This window comes from Mercenaria mercenaria, chromosome 12 (assembly GCF_021730395.1).
Source record: "Mercenaria mercenaria strain notata chromosome 12, MADL_Memer_1, whole genome shotgun sequence".
Classification (NCBI taxonomy): domain Eukaryota; kingdom Metazoa; phylum Mollusca; class Bivalvia; order Venerida; family Veneridae; genus Mercenaria; species Mercenaria mercenaria.
In genome coordinates this window covers 36,218,991-36,243,122 of record NC_069372.1, presented here as the reverse complement: position 1 = coordinate 36,243,122, position 24,132 = coordinate 36,218,991, and the positions used below count along the sequence as shown (strand labels likewise).

The 24,132-nt window shown below is 34.8% G+C and overlaps 2 protein-coding genes across 6 annotated transcripts in view; both read right to left on the bottom strand.

Annotated features, from left to right (window-relative positions):
* Window positions 1-2,682: 2,682 nt before the first annotated feature.
* LOC123566183 (uncharacterized) overlaps window positions 2,683-24,132 on the bottom strand; it is a 53,092-nt gene continuing 31,642 nt past the window's right edge. The window contains exons 1-8 of one of the 5 annotated variants that reach the window (XM_053519671.1): window positions 14,904-15,268; window positions 12,880-12,945; window positions 11,518-11,610; window positions 10,964-11,053; window positions 9,508-9,644; window positions 7,879-7,923; window positions 7,347-7,433; window positions 2,683-6,308 (exon numbers count right to left, since the gene is read on the bottom strand). In XM_053519671.1, coding sequence (XP_053375646.1) covers window positions 6,139-6,308; window positions 7,347-7,433; window positions 7,879-7,923; window positions 9,508-9,644; window positions 10,964-11,034 — 510 coding nt within the window. In that variant the 5' untranslated portion in view covers window positions 11,035-11,053; window positions 11,518-11,610; window positions 12,880-12,945; window positions 14,904-15,268 and the 3' untranslated portion in view covers window positions 2,683-6,138. Of the gene's footprint in view, window positions 6,309-7,346; window positions 7,434-7,878; window positions 7,924-9,507; window positions 9,645-10,963; window positions 11,054-11,517; window positions 11,611-12,879; window positions 12,946-14,814; window positions 15,271-24,132 lie in introns of those variants that run through there. The other 4 variants (XM_053519670.1, XM_053519674.1, XM_053519672.1 and 1 more) reach the window with 4 other exon arrangements.
* On the bottom strand, window positions 20,146-24,125 carry LOC123533963 (uncharacterized). Its single transcript, XM_045315972.2, has 5 exons — window positions 23,967-24,125; window positions 23,045-23,166; window positions 22,495-22,539; window positions 21,016-21,102; window positions 20,146-20,508 (listed from the first exon to the last, which is right to left on the bottom strand). The coding sequence occupies exons 1-5, from the start codon at window positions 23,975-23,977 to the stop codon at window positions 20,339-20,341; spliced, it is 435 nt and encodes a 144-aa protein (XP_045171907.2). The 5' UTR covers window positions 23,978-24,125; the 3' UTR covers window positions 20,146-20,338.

Sequence of the window (24,132 nt, the reverse complement as noted above, 5' to 3'; positions counted from 1 at the left end):
ATTGAAACATTTTCATAAAGATAAATGTCGTGTCGATCACTTGCCCGAATTTCACGGGTTCGAATCTCACTCTATAAAACCACAATCCCAAAAAGCTTAGTCGGTAGTTTCAAGGCGGGCTTGGAATCAATCAATAACATGCTTAAGTTCAGTGACTTGTTTATAAAACCAACTTTAAATCTTTTGACCCTGAGTTTTTTTTTCTTCTGGAAGTGGAGCCATATATAAGTTCGAATAAACCGAAGAATTCACTTCATAAACTCTATCTATAACATAGATCAGAAAACAGTCAATAAAGGGAGAAGAAAGTTCAATGCACCTCGTGCTCATCGTGCTTATTCATACTCCTTTAAATAATACCACAGGCGTCAGAAGAAAGGAGGCTATCATCGGTTATGCTTTGTTTCCAAAACATACACATCCTAAAACCAAGTCGGATAAAAAAAACAACAGGTGTATATATTAGGGCCTTTATCATATGTTTTACACTGGAACTATGTCTAACAATTTCCTATGCTTATACTAACATAAGATGTAAACTTATCTACACTGGAAGAAAATCAGATACCTTGAATCTACGTATGTCTTTTCCTCAGCAATATCTTTTCCGACCTGGTTTTTGATTTTCGCTAGAATCCATTGTACAATATATTCCCACTGAAATTTTTTAACAAAAATTCGCTTATTTGAATATATGTATGAACCTTAAAATGGTATCATTTACCTTTTTATCTTGGGCTGGTTCCAGCCAAGTACAATTGTGTACAATGAACTCATTCGGGGTATTTAACATAACATGTTGATAAAGTTTACATGATGACCATGGTTACATGAAACTCGATAAATTGATTTTGTTGTAACAATAACCACCAATTCATAGCATATGTTTATTACAAAACTGAAAAAAAAAACAACTGTACATTGTTTTATCATAAGATGGCAACCACCGTTGTTGAATTTACAAGAGTCGATTAATCAAATGTTTCACATTCACTTTAATTCAGTTGAGGGATGACAGATAGCATTGTTTTTGCACGCATCGCATATTTAATATATAGTAACAATAAAAGTAGGGAAGACCCGTTATGTACACATTTTAAGTACAACAATATCTTATTGTTATTATTCCTTCTCTTGGAAGGAATATTTCGTTTAAAAATTCACACTTGACTGAGCTTGATACCGAAGCTTTTTTTCATTACAAGCGGCCAATAAAACTCCGTTTACCTTAGAAATAACCTGTGACGTTAAACTATTCTTTCTCAATTGGGGGGAATCCATGGGTTACACAATACTAAACCCGAGGATGATTAATTGATTCTTTTATTTCCTCCTGAACATAACATATGTACATTCACCAGATAGACATATATCAGCAAATTTAAATGTAAACAACCAAATATTATCGTTACCTTCAAATGCATGGTTAATATATGAAAACAAACTCCATTGTGACCCTCTATAATTATGTGTAACAAATTTACACATGAATATTGAATACCAGGTCAATGTCTCAGTACCGTATTTACTCTATTGAAAGAGGTAACAGATTTAATTTGTTGTTGGATTTAACAATTTATGTTAAATAACTAGCGTAAATACTTACCTGATATTTTTTTGCAGTATAAAACAGACATTGCAACCAAAATTTTACAAGATGGTCATTTTATATTTATATAGATGTGCCCTAGAAGGAACTTTTGGTATGCTTTAACTTGTAATCTGAATAGATCTATACAAATATAAATAACTCACCTTCAAATGGTCTAATCCAATAGTTTTAAACTTAAGCAACGAGAGACGAAAATGTATTTATGATATAACAATGACCTAACAGGGGAAATATTTTTACAAAGAAACATAATTTTGTTGGGGAAAATGTTTACCTGTTGACCTCAGGTTGACCTTTACATGTGTAGCTGTTTCTTTATCCACACTGATGAAGAGACGAAAAGCACTTTAGTCCTGTGTAATTCAGTTTATACTCTAATCCACCAAGCTATTTCATTATCCAAACCGATGTGTAGACGAAAAACACTACTTTTATATTAGTTTTTATTCCTGTGCATATTAACTCTGCGAGGCAGCATACATGACTCATATCCACTAAGAGGCAATGTTAATTAATATGCGTTTACAAATAATATCTCCGACCCAAGCAACATCAAGAACATCTCTGTAAACTAACATAAACTGATTGATTTTTCTACACTGTGAGAAACCATTCACAATAATAGACCGGCTGCAAAACTAGGCCAAAACATATTGCTTGTTTCCGGTAACATGCCCCCAAAATAGGGTACGCAGGTAGAATTTTTTTTTTGATTATTTTTTTTTGCAATGAACACAAAGCAAAATGTAAAAAAAAAAAAAAAAATAAAAAAAATGCGAAAATATCGATTTTTTCCCCAAAAATATTCAGGCGAAAACAGACAATTTTTAAGCCTTATAGTATTTCGTAATTTCATATGCCTTTTATAGCAGTCAATAATTAAACTGTTTGCCTGGGGTCCGAGTAATAGTTTATTATTGCATGAAATCAGAAATAAATTTTCACATTTATTTTGTTCAATGTCATATTTTAACAACGCAAATTTAACTACCCAGCGATTAATTAATAAGGAGTCATGCATGTTATAATTAATTGTTTCGTCTTTTTCATGTCTGATTTATTTAAGTCACAAGTCTAATACGTCATGACGTGAGAAAATCTCTGAAAGCAGTAATGAAGAAAATAATGATAATAAAGACTTTTGTTATCAGTCAAGTGTTTATTTTACATACAGCAATGTACATGACCAATCAATTATAAATTATAATCAATAACATGAAAAGCGTTTGTTGAAAATAGATAAAAGAGCTATGTTATTAGTATCAAAACAATTGAAGTGTATTAGTTTTAGACTAAATATGTTTATTAAATGCATCGTGGTAGAGAGGAATGAACATAACATGTATGCTATTGATAGCTGTAAGCTCGTGAGCATTTTTTATGTTGTATAATTTATTTACGATTGACAATTTTATTAATTGTTTTCCAAGATGGTAATTAATCCAACTCTGTGTTCATTTTCGAAACCAATTAAACATTATTGTCATTTTCATCTATTAATCATTTTCATTTTATTACACACTGTTTATTCACAAAACAAAATGAAAATAAATTGTAAAATGGCATTTAAAACCCAAAACAACGTAGATGTGTTTCTGTGTGCCGTTATTTTCAAATCAAAAAATCAGTTTCTTCGCGCAACCGTTACGCCAATTTGAAGCAGTTAAATAGGGTAAAATATCATCTGAGACTGGGATTTGAACCGTAGATCTGTGCCTCTTGTATTCGAGGTATTCGTCATTTAGTACTTGAACCATATTAGTTAATCTCAGTATAGGTTATTCAATCTAACTTAGCCGTATTTAGTACCGTAGACAGACAAAAATTTTAACCGAGGCAGTGTAAGGGGTAGACTAGCCACTAGACTGATAATAAAGACTTAGTCACAATATTTCAACTTTTTGTATTTTTTCTTTTATTTTACGAAACAGCGACAAATGTCAGTCTACTTTAGAGACTTTTTCTCAGAGAACTGATTTTAAGTTACATTATCATTATAATGATACAGGATATAGACTTGCTATATTCATAATATTAAAAATTAGTCTATGTTAGGGGGTCCGGGGGTATCCTAAAGCTCCCACGGTATGTGAGCGATTTCCTGCATTTTCTGGTTATTATGTCTCCCACCACACAGTGGTGTGGGAGACATATTGATTTACTCCAGTCTGTCAGTGTGTCTGTGTGTGTGTCTGTCACAAAGCTTGTCCGCACTCTAAGTCGAACATTTCTCATCCGATTTTCACCAAACTTTAACAAAATGTGTTTGACCATAAGACCTCGGCCATGTTCGATAACTAGCCAAATCGGTCCAGGCGTCTTGGAGTTATGGCCCTTGAATTACCAAAAATCGGTCTTTTTACTCTTGTCCGCACTCTTATTCGAATATTTCTCATCCAATCTTCACCAAACTTGAACAAAATGTGTTTGACCATGAGACCTCGGCAAAGTTCGATAAATAGCAAAATCGGTCCAGGCATTTTGGAGTTACGGCCCTTGAATTATCGAAAAATTGGCCTTTTTACTCATGTCCGCACTCTTCATCAAACATTTCTCATCCGATCTTCACCAAACTTGAACAAAATGTGTTTGACCATGAGACCTCGGCCAAGTTCGATAACTAGCCAAATCGGTCCAGGCATTTTAGAGTTATGGTCCTTGAATTACCGGAAAAATCTGTCTGTTTACTCTTGTCCGCTCTCTAAGTCGAACATTTCTCATCCGATCTTCACCAAACTTGAACAAAATGTGTTTGGCCATAAGACCTTACCCAAGTTCGATAACTAGCCAAATCCGCCCAGGCACTTTTGATTTATGGCCCTTGAATTATTGATTGGATCCACTCATCCAGACCATCTAATTGGATCCACTCGTCTAAAACATCTAGAGAAACTAACATTTTTCATAGGGGCAGTTGTGGGAGACATGCGCTTTTCTCAAAAGCATCTCTAGTTTAAAGGTTGTTTTAATATAATAACATGATTTATGAACTAGTATAATTTTGTTTTATTTCAATATTTAACAAGCAAATTCGATGAATTGGTGTCCCCCACTGAATGGGTTTGTGGTGAGGAATGGCAAAGAATTATATCCGGCAAAAAGTTAAGGATGTTACTAAGAAGCAAATAATTTCATTAGTCAGGATCAATTTAACAGAAAACGGATGTTTTAAGTGTACATAATAATTTGTCTGTTAAGGTGATCCTGGCTAATGAAATTATTTTGAATGGAATGTTTACTATTTTAACGCTGCGGACGTAGAGATGGAAAACTTGAAAGTACACGTTTTTGCCTACGGCTGTTTAACATGTACATTTTCTGGAACGTGGATGTTGACGGGGTGGGGTGAAGGGGAGGTGGGGTGGGGTTAGTTACAACTTCACATATTGATAAATATTCATGGAAGGTTTGAAAAATTAAAAAATGGAATGAAAACATTTTTTTTGGAGGGGCCGGGTGAGGGTACAAATCTTCACATGTTGATAATAAATATTGATCACATGTTGATAATGAATATTGATGGAAAACGTTGGGGGTTGGGTGGGCTGTGCATTATGGGGGTGGTGGAGTGACTTGGCGGAGGAGCGAGGTCGGGGGTGGGGTGTACAACTTTGCATGTTGATAAATATTCATGGAAGGTTTAATAAATGTTCATGAATATAACCAGTCTAGCTACGTTGTTACACAAACGTGATACCAATTTAACTTTTTTTTTGTAATTTCTCATTGTTGGATATACAATGTATACATTTTATATTTTAGTATATAAATTTTGTGTAAACCAATGTATCATCACTGAGAAAAATAAATAACTTTGGCTAAAAGATCAAAACTTAATAACGTTTCTTAATGTCATAAAAGTTCTTTAATGGAATTTATGCATTATTTTACTTTATTTTCATGCACTACTAAACTTTCAATCAAGGCCTCACTACAACTTATAAAATAACTGTCAGTGTAAGCCATGAGAAAAGTGTGCATGTTGTATATTGAATAGAAAGAGATTTAAACAAATGTAGGTCATATTTTGTCTGCCTGATCAGTTGTTGGTAAAAGGAGCTATTTGATTTTTCTTTCACTTTTGACCAATGTTTTATGTTGGCTTCAGTTTATTTGTCAAATCAGAGTTGTTCCCCTTATATTTTCTTGGGTAGGTACCATCTCTACAATCATTGTAACCAATGTAGCGTTGAAATGTAGTCGTTGGTTACGGAATTAAACAATTATATTGCACTACCTATTTTGCTCGTTTTATGAGATTACCATTATTTGCATAAGTAAGAGATTAATTAACTCCGCCCCGCCAGGTCGAATAAAACGCACAATATATGTACATTGTATAACAAAATCTTAGTACAGATTCAAAATGATAACTTCATAAACGACGATTGTTACTTATGAATTTAAACTGAACATCATGCATTAAAACATATTTCAATAATTTTTAATTTATGTGTAATTGTCCCCCATCCAATTTGCTCACAAACGTTTTGGCACTGTCGTTATTTCTGGAAACATCTGTAAGCTCAGAGTCCGTGGTTATTACAGTTACAGCTGGACCATGACAGCGAGAGCCCGTATCTTCCACAGTCTGGACAACACACAGGTATATGGTTGAGATTCCCGACTCTGTCCCTGTTAGGGCCTTCAAGACAATCGTAACACTGTTTTCTTGTCCAGCAATTACCACTTATTTCTGAAAAATAATTAAAATAACTTTGGTACGCATGACTTTAGCTGACACTGGTCTCCGATTTTCAGAAACATTTAAACTGTTAGAAAGATAAACAAGTGTACATGTTCTTGAAATAAATCTTCAGCTGTCCTTAAATGACAAAATGTGCCGACGCAGAACTTTGGACATTCATAGCAATGTCCATACATTGCCTTCGTAAAATTTAGCAGAAAATAAACGACGTAATGTTAACAATAAAGATTTTCGACACCTTCACCCACAATTTTCATTTCGCATTTATATGATATAACTAATGTATTTTGTAAACCAGATAGAATCGATCGAAAATTTTCGAAATTTTAAGTGATCAGCTTTTGGTCAACTATTTTGTTAAAATAGCATCCCGTTGATAATTTGGAGGTATTTTTCGGGTCATACATAAAGGATCTACATGCCTGAAGTATTTCAATTATATAGAGTTAAGAGCTTATATATTTTGCACCCAGACCTAAGAAGCATATAGTCAATCAGCTTCTACTGCCTCAGGAACTTTCAACACCTGGCGCATAATTCGATCCTCTTCCAATCTTCCAAAGTTACACACTCTTTAGCCTGTTTAAGCTCTGAAACTCAGGTGAGCGATCTATGACCATCATGGCTCTTTTGTTTTATATAAGAACGCTACAGTTGCTGAAGGGTAGTTTAGCTAGTATTTCTTATGCAAGAAACAGGTAATAATAACAAGATAAATAAAAAATTGCTGAAAGCAAAACCCCTTCCTTTACCAGAAAGTGGTTTTACTATAAAATATACACACAGTTCCAAAAGAAAGTGTGCACTTAGTTTTCTGTTATTTTTTCTCGGTTATTTTCATGAAAACTTATAATGTTTGGTACCAAAATTTAAATCAGTTCGTAAACAAATTGATGTGCATTTTAGATTTTGAGTTATACCTGAGAGTTTGTGTATGAAAAAAATGAAACAAAAACGTCGGGGAATTTTTCGAAATATTTAAACTTAAAATATGCACACTTTCTTTTGGAACTGAGTATAACTTACTGCAACCAGTCATGTAAAACAATGACCCACTTGAAACTATAAAAGTTGGAGCTTTATCAGAGTACGTTACGTTGAAAGGTCCGCAACCTGCAATTTTTAATAGCACATGTAAACAGGTGTAAATGTATGAAGGTGTAAATTACCGTATCTGAATTTTAAAAATCCGACTTGAATGTTACCAAAACTCATTTTACTGGTATCAATGAAGTCGTTTTATTGCTCCAATACGGTTGCTAAAAATGAAATAACTTTTTAATAAGTATAGAAATTAGCATAAATCCTGCAGCTTGACCCTTTAAATTTTTAAAAAGGTAACACATAACCCATAACATGAATGTATGTAACATGTGAAATTCCCTACCTCTACATTTTATGAGCATAATGGTATTGTATTCGGTTTGGTAGGTTGTTCACAATCGCACTTACACATATGTTCTGCGTATGCTTTAAGAAATTGGCACATTAGTATCTAAAGGCAGCTTTTATTCTGATTAAGTATAAATAACAATTCAGTTCACACTTAAATGATTACCTGTTGTTTCATCTTCAATAGTAGTTGTTTCCTTCTCTGCCTCTTCTGCAAATTGAATACAAACACTACTTTGATTATTTAGTTATCGACCCTCTAGTCTCTCCTTGTAGCTACAACACCACTAATTGTATAAGCCAGAACCAGGATTGACCCGACATTAACATGGATATTTAAAACAACAAAAAATTCCCATACTATTACTGAGAAGGGGTTCAATGCCCGAGTGGGTAAGGTCGCTGACTTCGAACAACTTGTCCCTCACCAATGTGGGTTCGAAACCTCACTTGGTTATAGAATATATTATAAGAGGAAGCAACTAAGCTGATTAATGGAAGGACGCTGGTTCAACTCTGGTACCCATCCAGGTCTGAAACAATGCCCGGAGGATCACCTTGGGTTTACCTACACCGCCAAAAGCTGGAAAGTCGTCATATTGCCTAATGGATGTCGGTGTTCCTCTAAACCCACCAAAACAAAGAAACAAACTAATACTGAGACAATTATATTTTTCACTGACAAGCAAACGAAATGAATCGTGTTGACTTCATTAGATTAGGGTTAAAACTGCCCATAAACTGGTCATAAAAAATATAGCCCAACCCCATTCCCACGCTCCCTCTTAAAAAATAAACCAATTTTTATTTTGATGTTATTTCATAGTCATTTCGATGTAATTTCATAAAAGATGTTCTCAGAGAAATATAGCATACACACTAAAATACTAAAATTAATTTCACCGGGTTTTAATAGTCATCTGATTGTGACGGTATCAAGGGACATTCTGCAATTAACTCATTCTGCCAATGGCACAATGATTTTTAATGATTATTTTATGGTAATAAAACATAAGAACGATAATAATCAGAAGTTAACTCATTTAGCCGTAAAATTGTTTGATCCCGCAGAAGGCATTATTTGCCGCACGAGCGACGAGCGAATTTTTTATTTTTGGGTTGCCTTATTTCAAGTGTCATTGCTCAATGAATCTTCCTTGGTATCAATCTATTTATTTATTTTATGTTTCGATCATATAAAGAATCATCCGTAATTTTCAGGCTTCGAGAAATCACAAATCATAACTTGAACGACGCTCGCTTTAACAGTTTTCTTCAACGAAAACATTTATTTTCCCACAACATCAGGTTTTATTTATGTTTTAAAAATGTTACGCAACAAAAATTTGATTAGTCCAATTTGTTAGAAAGTACTAAAAGATTTTATCAAAAGACCAATGAAATGTGACAACTGAAAGCGTCACGCGGAATTCAGAGCTATTACTATAAAGACGCATATACGCGGCGTGAGTTTGCCAGATGTAGATAACAACACCGCCTAGAAGCGGCACGCGGTATACAGATAACATTAGCATTAATGCGTGTTGCGTGCAGAATGATTAATTAATATGTTCTGCTGGACAGGTACGGCATTTAGTAGTTTCTTCCAATTTTGAATGGCTCTGTTATTTTTCCTTTGTAAGTAACTTCGAATATGTTACCCTTTTCTATGTGGTTCTTAATTTTTAGGAGAATATATAATCGATCCATTTACAACACCTGAAGAAAATGAGAGAAAATATATCTGAAAATATATGTCATAGTGTAGGAGCTACTACAGGATTAGGTAACTTACCATCAACATTTTTCGTTCGCGTGACAACTACAACAACAACTACGATGACGACAGCAAGAACAATGACAGCAGCTACCACTCCAATAATAATCAAACGGGTTCGAGACTTCCGCGGTTGGTACCCCGTGCCAGATGTGCTGCAAATATTTGTAGATGCAGGATTCAGAAAATAATAAAATTGAAACATTCTATCAGTAGAAATGGCGCTGTCGTCATTTCGGGCAGAACCCCACGCGTTCGAATCCAACTTTAATCATAACTAGCCTTAAAAGTCGGGTTTAAAAGTTAATCAGGAAGTGGACAAAAGTCTGGTTCGAATTAGCTTTATTTGCTTCTTGTGGTTTGTTTTTGTTGGGATGAACGTCACACGAACTCAAGAGAGAGAGGGAGAGAGAGGGGGAGGGAGGGGGAGGGAGCGAGAGAGAGAGAGAGAGAGAGAGAGAGAGAGAGAGAGAGAGAGAGAGAGAGAGAGAGGGGGGGGGGGGGAAAGAGGCGGTCACTGAAATTTACAGAAAGACCTGTATTCTTGTTCAAAAGTACAGTCATGATTATTTCAAAACGTTTTATATAACAACATTGCTTTTACAGCTGTAGAATTCAATTTACGGCTGTAAAACGCCTGTAAAACAATTCGAGCTGTAAAAATGAAACAGTTACAACAGTAAATATGCCTAAACGTTACAACTGTAGAAATGTTTACACGTGTTGAAAAAGAGGGCAGAGGTACAAAAGTTTTAGGATGAATTGTAATTCCTCTAGAAAGGGTAGCAATTACTACAAAAATGGCAAAATAAATGATCAAGTCAATATGAAATATGTTTACAGTATAGCAATTGCAAAATTAGAAAGTAGGATACAAAGTTGAAACTTATGCATCAGATCTTATGACAATCTTAAGATTATTTCTTTTCAACTCATCAGCTTCGAATATAGTGTAAATGGTTAATGTATGTACCTATGCATGTCCGTTTACAACTATATTAGATAATTAAACATTTGCACTTACTCCATAACGGCTAAAATTCCAGTATTTTATAAGATGTGGTGTCTCTGTAAATTTCAGTTATATCCCGTAAAAATGCATTAAAGATGACTGACATAATACTCATGTTTCCCTCCAAAAACGTTACAGCTGTAATGTTTAGACATGACCATTTTACAGCTGAAACATTCAACTGTAATTTTGTATACAGCTGTATTTTTGAGACCTGCATGTTAAAGTTTAACTGTATTTCTGGTCACTTACCACTGGTCTTTTACAGCTGTAATTTCAAAATACAGGTTTTTTACAGATTTACAGCCGTAAAACAGGTCCTATTCGCGTACAGGTATGTCATTAAAACGTATGTCGCCCAAATTTTGAAGACTCTATTTCAAATGTTTACGCTTGTGCTTTGTTTGCAATCGGTTTAATTTAACTACACGAACAGTTATGTTCTGGAAGAAAGTTAGATACCTTGAATCAACGTTTGTCTTTTCGGTGGACACATTGTACTCAGCATCGTGTTTGTTTTCACCAGAATCCATCGTATAAGTTATTTATGCGCTGAAAAACAAGTATTTAGATTATTTGGGTGTGTACAATCAAGTTTAGCGTGAGTAAAATTGGAATTACTCAAGGGGGAGAGTGTGGGAAGGGGAATTTCCGCTCCCGCAGGTAGGTATTCGGGGGCCTCCCCCTAGAAATTTTTGAAATGCTGACAAAAAATGGTGACCTCTGGTTTGCAAATAATAGTTCAAACATATTTTCTGACATATCTTCTCACATGATTCTGATAAACATTCAGAGTATAATCATTACAATTGATATTATCAGACTTTAAACAACAACGCAAGTCACTTCTCCCGAATGAGCTATGCCACATCCTACATGGCTCCCTTCTGATATAGCTCCCCGGAGAGATGTATTTGGAGCCCGTTTTCATATATAGCTCAGTATATATTTATGTACATGATATATCTAATAAATACTGTTTAAACCAATAAGAGAATGTATCTAAAAGAACTTACAAATGTGTGGTATTGATACAGAAGACGTCATTGTAGTACTCTCGCTGGTAAATTTTGACGAGTAACCACTTTTAAGTAGAAGTCTGTGTATGCCTGTAGAAAAATTTCAGTCAGGATTATTTAACATTTACATCTGTAGATAATATATAACAGATCTGATGTGACAGCTGTGGATTTCACTTGAATTATGCAGCTTGTGCAAATGAAAAAGTTACAGCTGTAAATATGCCTAACTGGTACTGTTGTAATTTTGTAACAGTTGTTGAAAACGGCACTATTCAAAAACATATGTAGAAAATGCTTAAAGATGATTACTTCTTATAGATTAAAAAGAAGCAATTACCACAAAAATGCTTAATTAGTGCCCTGTTATACAAAGAACAATATGGAATAAGTTTAAAGAATGGCAAGTACAAAATCTAGAAACTATGCACCAGGTCTTGTTAATAGAAACTGTTAGCCATGAAATTATATGACAGTATTGTATTATTTCTCATACACTTTCAATCTTAAAGTATATATGGTTATACTTTTTATACAGCTCCTTTTATAACTGTATAAGATGTTTGAACAATTACATACACTTACTCCGTTACAGTTAAAATTGCATTATTTTTAGACAGATGCTGTGTTTCTCTGAATGTCAGTTCTATACAGCCTAATTGCATTAAAAACGACCAGCAATACATTCACAAATATTTACGGTTGTGATATTGAGACTTAAGCGTTTTAAAGCTGTAACTTTCGATTGTAAAATATTTACAGCTATGTCTTATAGACTTGAATGATTTACATTTGTATATGTCAACATTGTTTTGGTAAACTTTTATTTACAGGTCTTTTACACCTTTAGTTTTACATGTCTTTTAAAGCCATTTCGCACCTGTAAAACTGGTCATATTTTCATATACTTAGTACATGGAAACAGAAAAGTTATGTGTTAGAGCGGATATAAATTGAAAATGTTGTTTCCTGGGGTTTAGAAAATTTTGTCTAAAATGCATCACACAAACGAAATGGCTGCAGTTTGTAAAACTGGCTGGTTATAAATGCATTCAGCACACAGATTGTTATTTTATGTTGAAAGATTTAGCTGAATAGATAAGTTAAACGTAAAGATAGTCCCAGTCCATGACTCTAGTTACCTCCCCTGGCGGTTCGGGGAACATACGCAACACTGGCTGTTCGGAAATTGTGTGTAGATACCGGGAAAAGATAACAAAAGGATTTGGCAACGCTATCGGTGTGAGAAATGTTTGGGTATGAACTGTCACCAATGTTAGCTAAAAACGTGATAAATACATTTACTGATAGACGAAATGCCTGAAAACGAATTTTCAATAACAGAAATGTAACAATTACCAATATTCCTGCGCATTAGACTGTTGTCATATATCTACCACACTGTAAACAGAAATCCGTTGCGACCTGTGAAATTTAGAAAAACAATTGATACATTTATTTTGCTGTTTATCTAGGCAAAAAGTACTATTTCATCAAAGGATAAGTTGAATATTGAACAGACTTATTAGTTGTGAGCAAGTCAGCCTAATTCCCTTTTTGACATTATACAAAGCTCGTCCTGAAATCTGCTACACAGTTACTGTAGATTGTCTTAGAAATGATCTTTTCGTAGCACGTGAAACAGACAGTTGCTCGTTCGGTTGTTTCAAACATAAACACTCATAAAGAATTGTACATGTACACTTAAAACCATTGATACACAAGTTCTATTATTGCTGTTAGTTTTAGGTGATGATACATCGTTCATATAATATACATTAAGCGTTAACTATCTGCACTATTTTATGACCCATTTAAGAAAGCGATTAACAATCTGGTTATAAATTATCCACTATTATAATTGAAAATATAAACAAGAGGGCCATGAAGGCCCTGTATCGCTCACCTGACCTACAGACCTAAAGATCATTAAGATTAACATTCTGACCAAGTTTCATTAAGATATGGTCATAAATGTGGCCTCTAAAGTGTTAACTAGCCATTCCTTTGAAATGACCCCGTGACCTAGTTTTTGACCCGATATGACCCAGATTCGAACTTGACCTAAAGATCATCAAGTTTAACATTCTGACTAAGTTTCATGAATATACAGTCATAAATGTGGCCTCTAGAGTGTTAACAAGGTTTTCCTTTGATATGACCTAGTGACCTAGTTTTTGACCCCAACTGACCCAGATTTAAACTTGATCTAAAGATCATCAAGATTAATATTCTGACAAAGTTTCATTAAGATATGGTCATAACTGTGGCCTCTAAAGTGTTAACTAGCTTTTCCTTTGATTTGACCTGGTGACCTAGTTTTTGATCCGACATGACCCAGATTCAAACCTGCCCTAAAGATCATCAAGTTTAACATTCTGACTAAGTTTCATGAAGATACAGTCATAAATATGGCCTCTACAATGTTAACAAGCTTTTCCTTTGATCTGACCTAGTGACCTAGTTTTTGACCCCACCTGACCCAGATTTACAACTGACCTTAAGATCATCAAGATTTACATTCTGACCAAGTTTCATTATGATATGGTCATAAATGTGGTCTCTACAGTGTAAACTAGCTTTTCCTTTGATTTGACCTGGTGACCTAGTTTTTGATCCTACATGACCCAGATTCAAACTGGACCTTAAGATCATCAAGATTAACATTCTGGTCAAGTTTCATTAAGATTAGGCCAAAATTGTGACCTCTAGAGTGTTAACAAGCTTTTCCTTTGATTTGACCTGGTGACTTAGTTTTTGAACTCAGATGACCCAATATCGAACTCGTCCAAGATTTTATTGAGGGTAACATTTTGACCAAGTTTCATTAAGATTGGGCCAAAAATGTGACCTCTAGAGTGTTAACAAGCTTTTCCTTTGATTTGACCTGATGACCTAGTTTTTGATCCCAGATGACCCAATATCGAACTCGTCCAAGATTTTATTGAGGGTAACATTCTGACCAAGTTTCATTAAGATTGGGCCAAAAATGTGACCTCTAGAGTGTTAACAAGCTTTTCCTTTGATTTGACCTGATGACCTAGTTTTTGATCCCAGATGACCCAATATCGAACTCGTCCAAGATTTTATTGAGGGTAACATTCTGACCAAGTTTCATTAAGATTGGGCCAAAAATGTGACCTCTAGAGTGTTAACAGTCAAATTGTTGACGACGGACGGACGGACGGACGGACGACGGACGACGACGGACGACGGACACAGGGCGATCACTAAAGCTCACCTTTGAGCACTTCGTGCTCAGGTGAGCTAAAAATAGTAATGTAAATTACTCACCTTTAAATAGTTAAAAAGAATGACCTAAATCTACTATATGCAATCGAAATATTTACAAACATAAAACATGTAAAACGTAAATTGTATACCTGTCTATTTTATATCCAATCCGTACTACCTATGTATAGGCGAGAAGCAATGCTTGAATAATTATGAACCTCGTATGTAGAGATGGTTAGTCATCAAAGATATGAACTTAATAAACATTAAACTGTGTACTTAGTATATATGCAAAGATCAACATATTTCTCTTAACTGCTTAAATTCCTCTTAATATGTGCATTAAAATAAACTTTCTAGTTATACGTACCAGTGACAAATAACTTACACCGAATTCTTTACTATAGTTCACACGAACGACGTACACAACGAACATTGTCAAAATTTCAAGAATGAGTTGAAGAGGTTCGACAGGATTTTAGTTGTAAGGGAATTTCAATTATAAAATAGATACCTAATCTGTTTCATACAAATTCGCTTTTAATCGTCATTATGACTATTAGAGATCGTTTTTCATTCATTCATGTCCATTTTTTAACAAACATTTACTCGATTCTTGCTCTGATTATTAATTAAAATTAAACTACGCGGAAAAAACTCTTGGTATGGTCCATATTTTATGGCCTTTGGTAAATTAGTCGATCACAGGTTCAAAGCCCTCAAAGCAATTATTGAAACTGCATACGCAATTATTGATAGCAACATGCCTGTGTAATCACCCAGTATTTACCAAATACCCAATACGATTCATTTGAGAATAGGTTGATAAAGGAAATTATTATAAAAATGAATATACATGTGTATCTTAAGCTCAAATTCTTTACTATTGTGTGTCATAAAATCGACCGTGTCTGCTTGTTACAGTGAGCGCAATGACCAACTTTATTTATGCTGCCTCGCTGGAATATTATGCCGTAAACACGTGACATAATAACCAAATTCAATCACAGTTTACTGATACGGGGCTGACGAGTCTACCTCTAGAACTATCTTCTTAATGCCAAGCGAGGAAGCCTCTAGTCTTTAGTATGGCGTGGCCGACTATCGAAATGACAATGCAAACAGAGGAATATTTGTAGTAGCTTATACGAACCATAACCGGATACTGCAATTTAAAGTAATAAAATATCCGGTTTTCGCTTGAGGGATCGTGGGGCTAAAAATCAAAGTAGACAGGCGGGGTCGCCAATCGGGAACTCGACATACATTGTACTAGTCTTTTTCAGCAACGAATACATTATAATTCTTCGAAGTGTAGGGAAAACAGCCGAGATTTTAGAGAAAAATAGCCGTATCTCACAGCGAAAGACGTTAATAAACGTCCAGTTCTCGATATGCGATCTCTGTTGTTCACCAATTAATATGAGCCGCGTCATGAGAAAACCAATATAGTGGCTTTGCGACCAGCATGGATCCTGACCAGACTGCGCGGATGTTCGCGAACAGTTTCTCTAATTGCAATAGGCTTTAAAAGCGGACAGCATGGATCCTGACCAGACTGGGCGGATGCATGGTCTGGATCCATGCTGGTCGCAAAGCCACTATGTTGGTTGTCTCATGGCCCGGCTCATATGTTTTCCTCCCACGAATCTACTATTAAGTGGATTTTCGTCAAATCCCATCTTCTTGTTAATTGATAAGTCTCGACTTTCGCCTAGCGTCCCTGCTGCTCAGGAAGATTATTTTTCCTTCTCTTGAGAAGGAATATTTTATTTCGGTAAGTCACACTTGACTGAGCTACTGATATCGAAAGCTGTTGTAATTACAAGCTGGCCAGTTAAACTCCGTGACCTTAGAAATACCCTCTGACGTTAAACTATTCTTTCCTAATTGAGGCGATCCGTGGATTACATATTACTAAACCCGAGGATGATTTGTTGATTCTTTTATTTCCTCCATTCTTGAAGAACATAACATATGTACATATAGTCGACCAGATAGACATATATCAGCAAATTTAAATGTAACTAAATATTATCGTTACATTCAAATGCATGGTTAATATGTGAAAACAAACCCCATTGCGACCCTCTAATTATGCGCAACAGATTCATGCATCGAATCGTAACCGGGTCAATGTCTTATTGCCGTACTTACTCTACTGAAAATGGTAACATATTTAATTTGTTGTTGGATTTAACAAATTATGTTAAATAACTAGTGTTAATACTTACCTGACATTTATGGCAGTATAAAACAGACATTGCAACCAAACTTTTACAAGATGATCATTTTATATTTATACAGATGTGCCCTAGAAGGAACTTTTGCTATGCTTTAACTTGTCATATTTCTTGCATTGGTTCTGAAATCACAAACTGTATGCTCTTTTAACCACCCCACATGAAAAAGATTTTACATCCAACTCTCCTAAGAGGGAAAAAGATATGTGCTAAGTCTTCATATGTTGCAACCAATCTTTCATTTGTAGATTTGAGTGCATGCGCGAGTAGGATGACAGTATTCATGAACAGACATTTATGTTAGTTTATGGACTTAAACTATTTATTGGCTCAATGTATACTGTATAGTAGATAACATAGCATTTGAAATTTTTCTGCATTAACTTTTCCGTGCGAAGTTTTGTTTCATGAAATGATTTATTTATCTTCATTCAATAATCTCTGATCTAAGTTCTGTATTGTTTTTACAGCATTTTCTGTTTGAACAAGACTTTCAGAAAGCAAAGTAAGTTGCTATTCCAATGTGACTATTATTTTTTATTTCGAAATACTCATTTCTAACATACTGGTTTAAAACAAAAATGTTACTGAATATACAATTAATTACAAACTGCATTGTAAGTATATAATAACTGCCCATGCTTAAATTACATGAAGACCATAACTTCAAATGATCATTTCAAAGACACGCTATGGGGTTGCCATGGAGTCACTTTTGAATTTAGCTTGCTTTTGTAATAGAATCGGTAATTCCCGCGTTATTTCGAAAGGCAGATGTGACCCTGTAAAAAGAAAGTTTCGCCTTCTTTTCTTGTTGTTATGCTTCAGCAACTGTATCCAGCTTCTGGCATTAGCTTTGACAATTTTATTATATGAAAATGCTCTAGAGTTTGTTTGTTTGTTTTGGGTTTAACGCCGTTTTTCAACAGTATTTCAGTCATGTAACGGCGGGCAGTTAACCTAACCAGTGTTCCTGGATTCTGTACCAGTACAAACCTGTTCTCCGCAAGTAACTGTCAACTTCCAAAATGCTCTAGAGGGTCATGATTCTATAATACGAAGATCAAAATGGCAATGGACATTAATGTGCCTATTTTCTTTAGCCAAACAAACGTAGATCTGAGGTTGTAAATTTTGAACTGAGCTTGCTTTTGTTAAAGATGCAGTAATGTTCACGTTTTTTTTTTTCAGAAAGGCGGATGTGCCCGTATTTTGTCCTGTAAAATGATAGTCTTGCTCTTATTTTTGTAATGCGTCGGCAACTGTATCCAAGTTCTTGTCCATAGACTATGATATTAGCTGTAACAATGTTATTATATGACAATGCTCTAGAGAACATTTATTAAGGAATCGAATTTCGGATGTCTAAAAGGGTATAAAGGAGACCATTTTGTAATTTTCCTGCCTTTACTCTTACTAGCACACGGGCATTCGACAAGATAAAGTAGCATTGTTTTCTGTGGATGATTTATTTAAAAAATATGCAATGCAGTGCTGTTTCTTATAACAGGTTAACTGCAAGCAAGACTTATCAATGTTTTTGGTTGATTAATTCGGTGAATTTACTTATGTTTTCCTTGAAAATGAACGGAAAAGTGCACTTAAGCCGGCGCTCAATACTGCCTGTATTTTGCAGCCGCTGATCCTGTAATGATGCACATGGCTTTGCACGAGTATAATGGATATAGTTTATTTAAAACCTTTTAAAATATAGAAAATATGGAGAAAATATATCACGTTTGTTTCACATTAACATCGAAATATATTTTTACTCGTGAACACCATAATCTACATTTTCACTCGTAGCTGAGCGTGGAAATATTGCATATGGTGTTTACTCGGAGAAATATTTTTCGATCTTATACTTAGAAAAAATATTTTGCGCACAAAACACAGATATAAGGGCAATTTCACACCATATACCTCGTTATAACGAAATTGCGCAAGAAAAAAATGTATCAACATTTAAGCTATGGTTCATAGCTGTTTCAATCCTATAAAACTAACAAATTTACTGTTCTGGCAATTCTGCATTTACTACAACTGCACATTCACAGGTCGTAAAAAGTATTTAAGCCTTACCTTTTAATCTTTTTAAGGACACCAAACCAGAAAATCTTGTTCTAGCAGTATTTGCTACATATAATGCATTTGTTTTTATGTTCCAGCTACGTACTTTGTCTAAGCAGACCACCATTATTGACGAAAGCCGTTTGCAACCATTTCAAAAAAATTACAAGTAAAATACAAAGTATGTATCATAAGAGCTTAAAGAGCGAAACACCAGCTAATGACACCCTGCTCATGGAGGAGGCTGCTGTAACAGTATTTGCTTCACAGTGGACTGTGGTCATATCGCCTTCCAGGACCTCGGGTGAGGAAAATCTATTAGTAGTATAGTAACATATTACCGTTAAGTGGTTACATAATATTTCACCGTAGTGTTTATCTCTGAGAATGCAATGCGTCAATAGAAAAAAAATATTTGCACGTTAGATGGATAGGAAGTTACGACTTTAGAGTATATATATGATGTAGCATTTAGACTGAGTTTTAACCAGGACAAGTTTGTTTACGGATAACTATTCTGAACACGGGACACGGATTTCGTGGAAAATGGAGCTAATTTCTACATCAGGTCTTATTCATTTCTTTATATTCTCTGGCTCTGTAGGCCATCGTACCGCAGCTTGAATTAAATAGTGACAAAATATGTGAAAATTTAACCAATGATCCAAATTAAGCCTTCTATTAATAATTCAGAAACTTGACACGACCAGACTTCAGAGATGAAACAACAACAACGGCATTTTATAGAACACAGCGCGTCGCTTTACAGGATTGTGGGTCCGAAAATCTCGTTAATTGGACTCGTCTCGCATAATTCACACGTTTAACTTAAAGCTTAAATGCCAGAGGTCCAGAAGTAATTTATCCACTGTATCACTAAATTTGTACCATTTACTTATAATGTAAATGTCTGTTAAAACAAGAAAAAGTACGACTAATAAATAGTTGTTTTGAACTAAACTTCAACACATATCTGTTACACGTGACCACCTCAAATTTCATAAAAGACGCTTACTATATACGCGATGGACAGCTTACTTGCTGGATGAACTTTTAAGCCATTCATTCGAGACGAACATGTATGCAAGAAATTTAATTTAAGTTCAAATCAAAAATAATATTTAAATATTTTAGCTTATGGATACAAAATGAACATTTTATTCATATGATAAATTTGAATTTATGTGCTATTGTTCGTCACAAATGCGCTTAAAGATATATTATCAAAAGAGCCTTTGGCACTGCTGTTCTTTCTAAAAACATCTGTAAGCTCAGAGTCCGTGGTTATTACAGCTACAGCTGGACCATGACAGCGAAAGTCCGTATCTCGCACAGTCTGGACAGCACACAGGTATATGGTTGAGATTCCCGACTCTATCTCTGTTAGGGCCTTCAAGACAATCATAACACTGTTTTCTTGTCCAACAATTGCCACTTATTTCTGAAACAAAGAATTTTCGCTATGTTTTACTTTCACCCGATTCTCGAATAAGGACTGTCATAATGATAAAAATGTGTACATGATGTCCAAATAATACTTCAGCACCCATTAAACGACAAAATGTTGTCACATAGATCTTTAAAACTACCTTAGTAAAGGTAATGTAATGCTTAAAAAAACAATAAAAAAAAAACAACAACATAACCTTGCCTTTTCACATGGTATTTGACCGGCTTACTTTACAAACATTTTTACAACGCATACATGCACGCATGCACAAATAATAAATAAAAAAAAATAAATAAATAAATAAATAAATAAACAACGGAGTTGATCTACCACTCTCCTTTTATATGACGATGTTTCAAATACTCATGGGTAGTTAACCAAAGTAAGCCAGTATTGAATATTGAAAAAATGGGAAATCATGATAGAATAGATACGACATGCCGAAAGCAAAACCTCTGCTATTGCTAGAAACTGTTTTAATTATCAAATATAACTCACTGCACCCAGTGCTATAAAACGAAGACGTTTCCGAAACTATAAAACTTGGAGCAGACTCAGAATACGTTACGTTGAATGGTCCGCAGCCTGAAATTATATAAAAGGCACATGTATCCAGTTCAGAATACGTTACGTAGAAGGTCCACAGCCTGAAATTATATAAAAGGCACATGTATCCAGTTCAGAATACGTTACGTAGAATGGTACAAAATATGGATTCATATAAAAGGTACATGTATTCAATCCAGAATACATCACATTGAATTATTCACAGCTTAGAAAAATATAAATGGCACCTGTATCAAGATCAGAATACGTTAGGTTGAATGGGTCATGTCCCGAAATCATGTAAAAAGCACATATATCTAATTCAGAATACGTTACGTAAAATAGTCCACAGCCTTGAACCACATACAAAGCATATATATATAACTACTTATTCTGAATACGTTACGTTGAGTAGTCCTCAGCCTGGGATTTTAAAAGCACATGTGTCTACAGAAGAATAATTTCATTGAATGGTCTATTGTCTAAAATTTAAAAGGCATTTGTATCAAGTTCAGAATACGTTACGTTAAATGGTCCGCATTTTGAAATTTAAAATGCACATGTAATCAGTTTAGAATCGTTACATTGAATGGTATTTTCAGAGTGAAATTTTAAAGACACTCTTATCCATTGTGCCAAGTTCAGAATACGTTGCGTTGAATGGACTACAGCATGAAATTTAAATGTATCGATTCAAAAGACGTTACGTTGAATGATTCTGCATATGATATCAGGTAAAACAGATACAAGTGTTATGACTGGGATAACCACATGGTGTGCATCAACGTATGAAATTGAAAAGATAATTTTAATAAGGTATCAAAACTCACTAGAACTCACAGATTGTGTTATTAATGCTGATAAATGAAAATTACTTCCTAGATTTTGGAACAATTAGAAAATATCGGATAGCTAAATACAAAAGTACTACAAATGTGTTTTATATCCGATTTCTACAGTGTTCCGTTAAGGCCGTCGTGGTTTCGCGCTGTCGTCCTAAGGGCGAAATCGCGAATACACGATGCATTGACATGAAACCACGATGGCCTCAACGGAACCCTGTTGATTTCCGTATTTGTCCAATGGAATGCATAAAACAGTATTTAACTACATTCGTATTCCTGCTGACACAGACAGTGGCATACATGCACTGTGTACGTCTTTAGTAATTGGTGCACCTGATACTGCAAGGCAGCTTTTATTGTAATTGGATATGATGTCACATGATAGTAAACACTAAATGAGCCGTGCCATGAGAAAACCAACATAGTGGGTTTGCTACCAGCATGGATCATGACCAGCCTGCGCATCCGCGCACTCTGGTCAGGATCCATGCTGTTCGCTTTCAAAGCCTATTGCAATTAGAGAAACTGTTAGCTGGTCGCAAACCCACTATGTTGGTTTTCTCATGGCACGGCTCAAATGGATTACCTGTAGTTTCATGTTCAGTAGTTGTTGTTTCCTTTTTCGCCTCTTCTGAAATACATAACATTTATTTGATTATATTATTTTTTACCTCGAAGTCTCTCCTTGTGGTGAAAGTACCGTCACTTGTTTAAGTCGTAAACAGGATTAAACCCCCATTTACAACTACAAATCCAACCTCTCTATAAATATCGAAATATTTGTTTTAATTTTTATCAACCTCATTCAGACCATTTGAAAATATTTGGAGTAAGTAGAAATCTAAAATGACTTTATGGTACACTCGAGACCTCCCCCCAAATATTACCTCAAGCACTAGCATGAGTCTAACTTCCGTAAGCCTTATTTAGAAGAAGTCAACTTCAAACTGGTCTAGGTAAAGCGAATGAAAGAAAATGCGCTTAACTATTCGTCCAGTCATATCCCCGAATTCAAAGTAAAAGATTTCAGAAATACAATGAAATAACTTGAAAAAATATGATATCATAGCAGAATACATACCAGATGTTCCATATTTTTCACATACTTTCTTCGTGGATAAAGAAAGCGTACTCACCTTTTTCCATTTTATTCATCGCAACAAAGGCAGTCGTGATTATAATTGCACCAAGAAGTAAATTTGTAAAAATAACTGCTGCACAAATTATACATCTCCTCCTCTTGTTCCCCGCTCCTTCACTGCCAAAAGAACATAAATTTCACAACTGAGCCACGTGCTGTCGTAAGATGATGAAAACCATTCATGACTATGTATAATTATACCAACATTCAGATATACCAACACAGTATAGGTTATATGGCGTCAAACAGGACGACAAATTTTGGTTACACATCTCATTTACATCGAAACAAAAACATGAGGTATGGAATCAAAATTTGCATACCTGCTGGAATCTCAGAGTTACAGCAAAACCAAGTGTTAAGACCCTATTCGTCGCCTCTTGTGATCATGCAAGGGTTAGACAGTGGTTCAAATTCTATTCAAACATCGATCGTCCCAGAACTACATGGGGCTCAGATATTAACATGTCTGTTAGGACTCGCCATTAAGTGAAACATCGGTCTGATGGTATGACGGTAGTAATTCGCCGGATATTCCTCCGTAATATTTTCAATTTAATGATACATCATATCCTCACAGAGTATTTAACAAGAGGTCCAATTTATGGAAGTTGGTAATATGTAGTTTCAGAATGTAGATTAGATAACTGTACCTAATAAGGCGTCTAAGAATATGTATATTTTTCAACCGGAGTTCTGACTGGTTTATATTGATGATGATTATTAAAACGCAATATAAACGGCCTGCAAACATAAAACTTTAGCAGCTACCTTTTTGTATATATTTAAGATACTGGCTGCCTACATAATCTAGTAGTGGCACAAGAGTTATCTTAAACAAAATTATTTAAAAATGAGGAATGGCTGATGTTTAAAATTTTAATTTTAATACTTTTTTATCCAGTCAAAAAACTAACCTGATTTCCATGTCAAAACTACCAAACTGTCTCCTATCTTAATGCAGTTTCATGGCACTTAATTGCAACTTTAAATATAAATTTGTTAAGAAAAACAAAGTCTTGTTTACAGTTTCACAGATTATTAACGACTGGACAAGTAAATATATTAAACCGGAATAATGCA

Bases quoted from the DNA above. Each gene is read 5' to 3' on its own strand.
- LOC123533963 (XM_045315972.2), bottom strand. The intron at 22,540-23,044 runs GTGAGTACGCTT...TATGTATTTCAG, and splicing joins GATGAATAAAATGGAAAAAG to AAGAGGCGAAAAAGGAAACA. The intron at 21,103-22,494 runs GTAATCCATTTG...ATATAATTTCAG, and splicing joins TACTGAACATGAAACTACAG to GCTGCGGACCATTCAACGTA.